Below are 10,382 nucleotides of genomic sequence, written 5' to 3' on the forward strand. Positions count from 1 at the left end.
CGGGCCTTTTTTTCCTCGGCGCCGTTGGCTCGTCCGCGCCGCCTATTGAATCGCGCGCCCTCCAGGAGCTGGTGAACCAGAGGCAGCGGGTGCGCGAGGACCGCGAGAGGCTCCACGCCCAGCTGGAGCACTTCAGGAGGTGTCTGACGCTACCCAGCATGCACTGGGGCAGAGGGGGGCACATCAACGCCCACGCGCCCAGGTGACCCCGGGACGCCGCCCGGCCAAAGACTACCGACTCTGCGCTTACACCGAATGACGCGAAGGAAGTCGATCCCGGGATCCAAATTCGTCGCGCCCGTTGCCATGGTTACCGTAACCCTGCACCTTTTTTTTTTTTTTTTTTTTTTGTCTGGAGGTTTTTCAAGCGAGGATCCACATCTGAGGACTTTTCCACCGATTGTTTGCAGCATTGCTATTGAGCTGACCCGGCGTTTCCCCACCTCCATTGCGCCACAGCACTTCTTTTACATTCGCGCACTCTCGCGAGGGAAAACCTCACAAAAAGCCCGAACGGGCGTTGTGACGTCGGAGGCGACCTGCTGCCCTCTACTGGAAGAACACGTCACCATTTGTCTGTCCGCATATGTCGCTGACATAGACAAATAAAGATACATTACAGTAATCCCCTGTTCTTTTGTGGGTGGGGCTTATTTCCCCCCCGCCCCCTGGCAGCCCAAATTTTTTTTAATTTAATGGAAACTGTAAATACACCACAAATTATGACCCCCAAATCGTTAAATATCATTTCAATCTCATTTTGTAATATTACATTTATAAGAAAAAGCTCGCAAGTTCCATTTGATTAAGGTGGCAAATTCCACCGACAACCCAGGCTAAACTTTGCTCAATACACAAAGCTTGTCTTTTGGTCAAGATGTATCACCTCGACATACTTCCTGAAGACCAATTCTGAGTTAGGCGGGACTTTGGCTCCATCTTGTGGCATTTTGTAACACTATTTTAACCCATTCATGGGCAGGGTGGCAATTTTTTTTCCCTTATTGAGATGAAAGTCTCCTGACAGGCCACAATCGAGGAAATAACACTTCTTTTTTCGTTTAACGCATAAAACCGAGGGCAAAAAAAGATGTAACCTCTCGCGGGCAGCGCCCCAAAAACTGGGACGGGTATGTTATCAGTTCTGTGAAGTGGTACATACTACAGATATGTTTATTACACTTACGCATCAATAATACTGATGGATTAGCATTTTGCATACTGACCTTTCTTCTCTCGGAAAACGCTCCACGTCTACTTGAGGCAGCCATGTTGGGTCAAGAAGGAAAAAGAAATAACTACGTGCCGGCTTTGACCTGATGAGTTATCCTCCCCTGATGCCAAATTATGGTTTCAGATTAAAACACTTCAATATTTTGGATATACTGAAGGATATAATGCGTGAAAATTATAATGTCCCAAAAATGGGACGCTGCCAACGAATGGGTTAAAAATGAGAATAGGTTCCAAAATAAGGAAGCTGAGTGGAGCAGCTGTAAAGCGTTGGGCTCACATCTCTGGGGGTCAGGGTTCAAGTCCCAGCCCTCCCTCTGTAGAATTTGCACGTTCTCCCCGTGCCTGCGTGACTTTTCTCCGGGTGGGCACTCCGATTTCCTCCCACATCCCAAAAACGTGCCAGCATTCATTGGAGACTCTAAATTGCCACGAGGTGTGATTGTGAGTGCGGCCGTTTGTCCTCGTGTGCCCTGCGATTGGCTAGCGGCCAGTTCAGGGTGTACCCCACCCGCCTCCTGCCCGCTGACAGCCGGGATAGGCTCCAGGACTCCCGCGACCCTTGTGAGGATGGATGGATGGATGTTCCAAAATAAAACACAGGAGGGATAAATTCACAAACACTCAGGGGATTACTATAATTATAAATCATCACTCTTTCGGTGAAATTGAATCATTTCCCACATCACGCATGATCATCGCTCACCAGAGTGGTTGGGAATCACCCGTCTAATTCGTTCATTCATTCCTTCACTCACTCCCTCACGACGCGTGACCGAGCAGAATGGTCAAAGCACACCTCAGGCCTTAAAACGTCGAGGGGCGCTTCATAGATTTGACACCGGTCCTTGTGCTCGATGAAGAATTTCCGATGTTTTGGTGGTTTTCTTTCAAAGGGGGAAAAGGAAGCCATACGCCGTTTCAAAAATGCTGCTTGCTGGTCCGGAAAATGAAGGACGTTTGAATAGAAATGCACGGATTGTTTGGGAGGCTGGTTGTCATGACAACCGCAGGTCACATCCTACAGATGCTACCTTTACATGTGATAGAACTTGAAGAAACATACATTTTTACATTTCAACTTTTTTTTTTTTTTGCTGCCCACACATTCAATTTGTTTTCACCCCCCAAAATATGTATAGTACAGTATAATTCCCTTTAATTTGAAATATATACTGTCCCAAGATGGCTCACGTCAACAAGAAAACAAGGCGTGAAATTCTTATTCCAATTGTTTGAATCAGCTGTTAGCTAATTTCTTTGTGGGAAAGGGAGGTTGTAAATGCGCAGTGAATTATTTATTAACGTATTGGTGTACATGAAGAGGAATTTGCATTAAAATGTTGCATCATGATTGCATTTAGCTTCACGGCTTTTATGTACTAAATGTAGATGTAAATGATTAGCAGGGATGAATGGGCCAATCCCATCTTTTTATTTTATGACCCGTCATTAAAATCAGCAAACTTTGATGGCGTTTTCTACCCACATTTGATGGAATATTTAAAAAAAAAAACAACAACAACAACAACGCAATTTGGTGTTCGAGCATCTGTCTAGGATAGAATTTGAACTCATTTGGGGGCAAATTAAGTCATCATAGGTCCTCGTAAACGGTATATACAGTAACGGAACCCAGTTGAAAGGTGCGTTTTGAATTGTTTTTCCCCCCATCAAAAAGGCCCGAAGAAACGAACAAATGGAACACAACCGCCCTAGCCAACCACTGGCCCTCCATTGCTGCCGTCGCAGGGTCGGCCTTGACCTTATCGCTTCTATAAGATTTACTAAGGTCCGCTTGGTGTCGTGCAGCTTTTAGCAAATGAGCAAATTCACATTTTAGAGGAAAAAAAAAAAACATAAATATCACCACAGCTTTATTACGACCAGATGATTTTTCTGCATGTGACCAAAGACCACTAACATAAACAAACGAAGATACAATAATACTCATATTTTTTTTTTGTACAATGAAGACAAATTTCCTGTGAGACATCTCTCATGGTGCACTGATTGGGAATCGCAGATGCATGGAGGCAAAAATGACTTATTTCCCCTTTCTACTTGTTCTTTTATTTGGGTCTCGCTGGACTTGACATCTTAGTAGCGCGTTTCTAGGATATTCCGCCACCCAGCAGCCTCATGTACGCGCGTATCGTTCGTATCTCTGGATCAGTATGAGAAGATAGGAGTTCTCTGCAAGGGGAAACACAATTTTTAAAGAAAAATATTTCAGTGCAGAGTGTTGAGCGCAAGTACTTTTTTCTTTTTTCTTTACCCGGCGCAACCATAATCTCTTGGTTCTTGGTGCTGATGCGCATCACGATGAGATCGTCTTGCGGGTCCACATCCCTCACCGTGCTCCTGGCCAAGGCGGTGAGGTGGCGAAGGACCTCCACGTACTTGCCGGCTTTGGAGATGTCGAACGTCGACCGGACGGGAATACCTTGGCATTTCAAGAAATACACCACTTAACACCATTTTCTATAGCCAAACACACGTGTGGGCAAACAACCGTCCACACTTCAGGCCAATTTAGGCTTTTTTTTTTTTTTTTTTTTGTCAGTTGCTGCGCATTTCTGTGGTCGATGGTTCGAATCTCAGATGCAAATATATCAAATAAAGCACAATTAATTGTTTTTTACCATCTGCATTGGCAACTATAGTACCGATCACACTGCCGTGGCTTTCAATTCTCAGCAGAGTTTCCTCAACTTCAGCCTGGAAGAGATATATAAAGCAGATATTACAATAAAAAAAGGATATTTAAAAGTTAACGTTTTCAATATATAATGTGTTATCGTCATTAATTACATAAAAATATAAGAAATAAATGATTTATGGGATTTTTTTGTACCATCTTGAGGGACGCAAGAGCGTCAAACCCGGAAGTGATTGTTCCTCTTTGCAGTGGTGAGTGATGAACGCCGACCTCCTTTATGACAGCAACTATTAATTATTCGATTTTGATATGGTGACGTTTCCTAGCCCGATTCCACCCATTCTGATGTCATAAGTAGCATTTGCTTTTGCGCGAGGGGAGCTTGTTTTGCGTCCCGACATCCGATGACGTTGCAAGGTGACGAACTTGGATGTGTGACCTTTTATTTTCTATAATGGTTTTTACAAATATGTATTACACAAATAAAGGCCTTCGCTTGAGTTGAATGAGAAAGAAAAGTGTCTTTCAGAAAGTCACATACGTAGAAAAAGAAAAAGAAAAAAGTAACAATAGTCCATGGATAAAATCACACATATTTGAGAAATTTAATATTTTCAAGAAAAATGCATATTTGATGTAAAGGTCATCCAGTGTTACTTTGTCCTGCTAGTTTTATACATTCCGAGACCAACTTGTAACCTAACTAATTTTAAATGAATTGAAATGCCATGAATATGTTCCAGCTTCCCCCTAAAACAAAACAAAAAAAAAAAAATCACAATTTCCCTTTACTCGTTAATAATGAATAAAAATAGCAATAAAATAAAGATTGCAAAGAAAATAAAACACTATAAAACTGTTTAACTCACTACACAGATTCACGTATATATATACAAGTCCTTCAAATGTCACTTTTGCATCACATCCTCCTTTTAATATCTGAATATTAATATTTTATTTGAATAATATTATCTATGTTATACGGAGGACATTCTAGTAGTTGTGACGGGAGATGTCCGGAAGTGACGCGGGGCTTCTGCGGAAGTGCAGCCTCGCCGCCGCCGCGGTTGTTTTCAGGGTTTCGGTGGTGGCGAGCGTCGGAACAGCGAAGAAGAAAATGCCCGAGCTAGCGGTGGAGAATGTGGTCGTCCACCCTTTGGTATTGCTCAGCGTGGTCGACCATTTTAACAGGTCGGTGTCTGCAAATACATGTGTTGTAACTGCCCCAATCGTGACAGCGAAAAAACAAACAAATAAACACGAAAAGTCCCGGAATCGTAAACGCGCTTGTGGCTAAGCTAACGTTAGCCGTGCTGAGTCAGAGGTCCATTGAGAATGAATGGAGACGGAGCTAGCCCAGTTAGCGTACTTGTGCCAGCTGAATTCGCCATAAATACCATGCTAGTTACAGTATAAAACATATTTCTGTACCATGTTTTTATCATCAAGAAGCATTTGTGTACATTGATACTAGGACAAAGAAAAGAAAACAGGAATAACAACACGAAAGTCAGGTTCGTCAAGCATGTCGCATCTGTGACCCCTGTAACGAAAAACGATGACAATATTTGTGTTAATGGTGTCTTCTTCAATTGTGCAGAATAGGGAAGGTTGGCAATCAGAAAAGAGTGGTGGGAGTCCTCTTGGGGTCGTGGCAGAAGAAAGTTCTTGATGTGTCAAATAGCTTCGCAGGTGAGTGCGTTGACAAACGTGCATCATCCATACTGACAGTTGTGTTATTCTTTCACATTAATGTGTCCATTAATTAATTAATTAACGTGCAGTACCGTTCGACGAAGATGACAGGGATGACTCCGTGTGGTTCCTGGACCACGACTACTTGGAGAACATGTACGGCATGTTCAAGAAAGTCAACGGTGAGATTTGTTTGCCGGCTATGTACGGAAGTCACACGTCAGCTCAGCCCTATTTATATTTCATTGTTTTATTGCATCAAACATGAATTCCTACATATTCCCATTTCAGCCAGAGAGCGAATTGTGGGATGGTATCACACGGGGCCCAAGTTGCATAAGAACGACATCGCCATCAACGAGCTCATCAAGCAGTACTGCACAAATTCAGTAAGGCACTAAACAACGAATGATTTTTTTTTTTTTTTTAAGCTTTGTGCGTCTTGCAAGGCTTCACATCGCGCTTCTGCTTCCCTTCCCAGGTGTTAGTCATTATTGACGTGAAGCCCAAAGACCTCGGCCTTCCAACGGAAGCGTACATCTCCGTAGAAGAAATACACGATGTAAGTGAACTTGATGCAAAAAAAAAAAAAAACCAAAAACGAGGCAATCCCTCATACCGAAGGTCGGTATACATTTATTTTTCTAATCGTAGTTTGTGTCAAGGCTCTCACACACACCTTAACCACATTTAGACTTATTAGAATTCACTTAGACTAGTATTCCTTTGTGCGGGGGTCGGGAACCTTTTCGACTGAGAGAGCCACAAGGGCCAAATATTTAAAAATGTAAATTCAAAAGAGCTATTCAGTATTTTAAAAAGAAACTAAGTACAGGTGTGTTTGCGCATTTATGTCAGACCAACACTTTGAGTACAATAAATCTCTGAGTTATTTTATGCTCACCAATGATGACGAAATTGCATCTCACCACGAATGCGACTTCTGGCGCTGTTCGGTTTTGCTGATGGTTTTGGAGTCCGTTTCATACGTCGTCAGATGAAGCTTCACGTACGTAGGCCTTGAGACTTCTATCTGTTCTTCATGAACATAATTCAATTTGATTTGCCATCACGCCGGTACGGTGGTGAACGCTTCTTGCCGATTATCTTGTCTTTATGCGAAGTTGGCAAAATGTTGCTTGTCAACGTCGAGTGCGAATACTTTGGCATATTTTCCCCATCTGTGAATTTAGACACGTAAGCAGAACACGTCTCTCTCCGCAAAGGTTGTCCATTCTTGTTGAAAACTTCGGTAGTCTTCCTATTTTTTTTTCTTTAGGTATTAAATAATTAAAAAATAAATATTTTAATTACCTCTGGACATAGATTACCACGCAAGAACTACGGGGCCCTACTAGGCCAAACTGTCTTTACGTCATTTGCATTGCCTCCCACACGTATCTACGGCAAGCCCACCAGGCCAAACCTTCTCTGCGTGACAGAAATCACATGCACGGTATGTCGTTACGGGGGCTCCGCGAGCCGTATGCAACACCAAAAGAGCCAGAAATGGGTCGCGATCCACAGGTTCCCGACCCCTGCCTTAGTGCCTGGTCTCACACCCTTACAGTCCTCCAAAGAAGAGCCTAAGCGTGCTTGCTTCAAGTAATTTACGAGTCATCTCCAGTTAAAGTACACACAGTGCAAAAAAGGACTTAACGTTGTACATTTAAACACTGAAATGTTTGGCTAAAACGTGACAAAAGGGCGCTAGATTAATATTAACATATAGAGTAATGTGCAACACCAAAGGTGGGCTGACGGAAATGAGCTCTTACATTAACTCTAAACTTTCAAAAGTCTACTAATTAAACACACATGCAAACAGCATAAAGCAATACTCACAGGCAAATATTCTCTGCTATGTGGGAACAACGGCTAGTAGTTGGCAACCGTTAACTGTTGCATAAGTAGACCTCCGCAGTTCCCTTCATCTTGCAGTACAACGCGCTGCTACACAGAAATCTAAACTGGGACTTGGACGTATACGGTAAAAATGTACTTTGAAAATGCGCAGCGGGAGCGACGTTGACGCGGCAGCAAATCTGCCGTTCTGTTCTAGGACGGAACTCCGACATCCAAAACGTTCGAGCACGTCACCAGCGAGATCGGAGCCGAGGAAGCCGAAGAAGTGGGAGTGGAACACCTGCTCAGGTGGTCGGCCGGAGCGTATGCATAAGTAATAACTGTCAAATGAAGTTGATCGTTTTAATGATGTGTGTTCAGAGATATCAAGGACACCACGGTGGGCACGCTGTCGCAGCGCATCACCAACCAGGTCCACGGTCTGAAGGGGCTCAACTCCAAGCTGCTGGAGATCCGGTCGTACCTGGAGAGGGTTGCCGCCGGCAACCTGCCCATCAACCACCAGATCATCTACCAGCTGCAGGACGTCTTCAACCTGCTGCCCGACGTCAATCTGCTGGTCGGTTTCTCGATGTGTGTGTGTGTGTGTGTGAGGGTTTCCCCCCCCTCAGTTCTATTCTTTGTCTGTTGTGTGGTTTGACCGCTGGCGACGTTCTCCCCGTGCAGGAGTTCACCAAGGCGTTCTACCTGAAGACCAACGACCAGATGCTGGTGGTCTACCTGGCGTCGCTGATCCGGTCCGTGGTGGCCCTGCACAACCTGATCAACAACAAGATCTCCAACCGGGACGCCGAGAAGAAGGAGGGCCAGGAGAAGGAGGAGGGCAAGAAGGAGAAGAAGGACGACAAGGAGAAGAAGGACGACAAGGAGAAGGACAAAACGGACGGCGCCAAGAAAGACGACAAGAAGAAGAAATGAGCGCCTGGCGGGCTACGGGTCGGACTCGCGCTCAAGCGTCGGTTTAGAAAGACTGTCCTTGATGAAGAGCGTGCTGATGTTGGCTTCTTTTGTGTTCTGAAAGACCAGAACATTTTTTTTTTTTGGTGTGTTTTCATAGCTGCTACCCTACCACAAGTACGCCGACTTTGTGTATCACTTATTAAATTGGACCCCTTTTCGATTGAGTGGCTTCTCTTTTTAGTGGCCACTCACTTTTTGCTCGCTCTTCGACAACAGCTCAAAATCGGAGCCGGACACAAGTTGCAGTATTTCCCGTCGGTATTACGTGTGACTCTAATCTTTCCGTGAGGCTCCGAGACCTCGCAGACAGAAAAACCGCATTCGGAGTACATTCGTTTGTACTGCTGCTCCAAAGTTTGTGTGCTCTGAAGCTGTTTTGGGTCAAATTTCTCGACTTATTTTTAGATTTACCAAAGAGCAATCATAAAAATGTCAATGTTACATGTTTTTTTTATTTTATTACAGGGCTACGGTAAAAGTTTGAACTGGACTTGAACTCGGTCTTGCCACGTTTGCACAGGTTCCGGGAGGTCATCACGGCGCCCGGTGCGAACGAAAACGGAAGGTTTTCGTCGGGTGTTTCCCAAAACTTGCACGTCTCCAAAATTGTCAGCTGGCGGCCTCTAAAATCGATTCTCAAATTCAAACATGGAAAATTTGGAGCCTTTTGAGGTCACGTCGATTTCCTCGCTAAGGAACGGGCTTTGCGGCGGCTGCTTCAAGACATCGACAATCCTAATCCTCAAAACACTTGAGAACCATTTTTGGGCGTTATGCTTCCGGTGGTGGAAGAGCCCTTTGCGCCCAGGTTTTAGCTTCCCAGCTGAAGTCTTGAGACGTTGCCTCAATATCGGTCGGGTCCTTTCTTCATGAGTTTGTCTATTTTATGACGAGGTCCAGTTCCTGGTGGAGCAAAACAACCCCACAGCATGATGCTGCCATCTCCGTGCTTCACAGTTGGGACGGTGTTCTCAGTTCTACAAGCGTCCCCCTTTTGCATCCAGTTGTACCGTTTGCTCATGATGGCCAAACAGGTCCGCTTTAGTTTCATCAGCCCACAGGACTCGTCTCCAGCACTTGACATCTCTGACTTGGTGCCTTTTTGCAAACTGTCATCTTTCTTTAGGAGTAACGGCTTCATTCTCGGTGAGCGGCCTTTCAAACCCGTGTTGGTGCAGGACTGACTCGCTCCGCCGTGGACAATAAAACTTTCTTTGCTGGCTTCATCCAGCATCTTCACAAGCTCTTGCTAGCTTTTGTTCTAGACAAAAATCGTTCATCTCCGGGTCACGGAACCGAGTGGTGCGATGGCAGTTCAAAGGAAATGTATGTCAACCTTTGACCTCAAAGGAAATCATCTCTCGTTACTATTATTGCGGCATTTAACAAAGTGAAATAATTTTGGTGATTCTGACTGACCTGAAACAGCAGAAGTTGAGTCTGATTTGACTTCAGACAGCGAGAAAGAATTCAACATGTTTTTGCACATTTCTGGGTTTATATTTATGATTTGCCTCTAATTAAATGCAGTATTGGCGGCACAGTGGATCAGCTGGAAAGCGTTGGCCTCACAGTTCTGAGGTCCCGGGTTCAATTCCAGACCCGCCTGTGTGGAGTTTGCGTGTTCTCCCCGTGTTTGCGTGGCTTTTCTCCGGGTGGGCACTCTCGGTTTCCTCCCACATCCCAAAAAAACATGCAGCATTAATCGGACACTCCAAATTGCCCATAGGTGTGTGATTGTGAGTGCCTCCATGTGCCCTGCGATTGGCTGGCGACCAGTTCGGGGTGTACCCCGCCCGTTGACAGCTGGGATAAGCTCCGGGACTCCCGTGACCCTTGTGAGGATAAGCGGCCAAGAAAATGGATGGGTGAATACTGTCATTTAATGTTGGTCTCAGTACTTTGCGTCCTGGTCCGATCGGCCACTAACTGATGGGAAGGTTCGCCCACTGCAAGGAAACCAATG

The 10,382-nt window shown here is 44.8% G+C and overlaps 3 protein-coding genes across 13 annotated transcripts in view; 2 read left to right on the forward strand and 1 right to left on the reverse strand.

The window, feature by feature from the left end:
• Window positions 1-2,672, forward strand: part of LOC133501819 (genetic suppressor element 1-like) — a 61,449-nt gene extending 58,777 nt beyond the window's left edge. For 6 of the 11 annotated variants that reach the window (XM_061821841.1, XM_061821840.1, XM_061821849.1 and 3 more), the window contains one exon: window positions 66-2,672. In XM_061821841.1, the coding sequence (XP_061677825.1) occupies window positions 66-206 (141 nt within the window). In that variant the 3' untranslated portion in view covers window positions 207-2,672. The remainder of the gene's footprint in view (window positions 1-65) is intronic. The other 5 variants (XM_061821845.1, XM_061821851.1, XM_061821846.1 and 2 more) reach the window with 1 other exon arrangement.
• Window positions 2,673-3,146: 474 nt separating this feature from the next.
• On the reverse strand, window positions 3,147-4,816 carry LOC133502524 (dynein light chain roadblock-type 2-like). The gene is made up of 4 exons (XM_061823406.1): window positions 4,091-4,816; window positions 3,879-3,954; window positions 3,512-3,679; window positions 3,147-3,429 (listed from the first exon to the last, which is right to left on the reverse strand). The coding sequence occupies exons 1-4, from the start codon at window positions 4,091-4,093 to the stop codon at window positions 3,374-3,376; spliced, it is 303 nt and encodes a 100-aa protein (XP_061679390.1). The 5' UTR covers window positions 4,094-4,816; the 3' UTR covers window positions 3,147-3,373.
• A 101-nt stretch (window positions 4,817-4,917) lies between these two features.
• psmd7 (proteasome 26S subunit, non-ATPase 7) lies at window positions 4,918-8,580 on the forward strand. The gene is made up of 8 exons (XM_061823405.1): window positions 4,918-5,086; window positions 5,496-5,587; window positions 5,680-5,772; window positions 5,882-5,979; window positions 6,072-6,152; window positions 7,653-7,744; window positions 7,817-8,015; window positions 8,123-8,580. Exons 1-8 carry the CDS (start codon window positions 5,013-5,015, stop codon window positions 8,372-8,374), a joined length of 981 nt encoding a protein of 326 aa, XP_061679389.1. The 5' UTR covers window positions 4,918-5,012; the 3' UTR covers window positions 8,375-8,580.
• The last annotated feature ends 1,802 nt before the right edge of the window (window positions 8,581-10,382 follow it).

The sequence above is a fragment of the Syngnathoides biaculeatus genome, chromosome 6 (genome assembly GCF_019802595.1).
Source record: "Syngnathoides biaculeatus isolate LvHL_M chromosome 6, ASM1980259v1, whole genome shotgun sequence".
Taxonomy (NCBI): Eukaryota; Metazoa; Chordata; class Actinopteri; order Syngnathiformes; family Syngnathidae; genus Syngnathoides; species Syngnathoides biaculeatus.

What these genes read in the sequence shown, in the direction of transcription:
- psmd7 (XM_061823405.1), top strand. Translation starts at nt 5,013, where the DNA reads ATGCCCGAGCTAGCGGTGGAGAATGTGGTCGTCCACCCTTTGGTATTG. An exon ending in TGTGTCAAATAGCTTCGCAG is followed by an intron (nt 5,588 to 5,679) that starts GTGAGTGCGTTG and finishes ATTAACGTGCAG; the next exon opens with TACCGTTCGACGAAGATGAC. An exon ending in AGCAGTACTGCACAAATTCA is followed by an intron (nt 5,980 to 6,071) that starts GTAAGGCACTAA and finishes TTCCCTTCCCAG; the next exon opens with GTGTTAGTCATTATTGACGT.
- LOC133502524 (XM_061823406.1), bottom strand. An exon ending in TATAGTTGCCAATGCAGATG is followed by an intron (nt 3,680 to 3,878) that starts GTAAAAAACAAT and finishes TGAAATGCCAAG; the next exon opens with GTATTCCCGTCCGGTCGACG. An exon ending in AGAGATTATGGTTGCGCCGG is followed by an intron (nt 3,430 to 3,511) that starts GTAAAGAAAAAA and finishes TTCCCCTTGCAG; the next exon opens with AGAACTCCTATCTTCTCATA.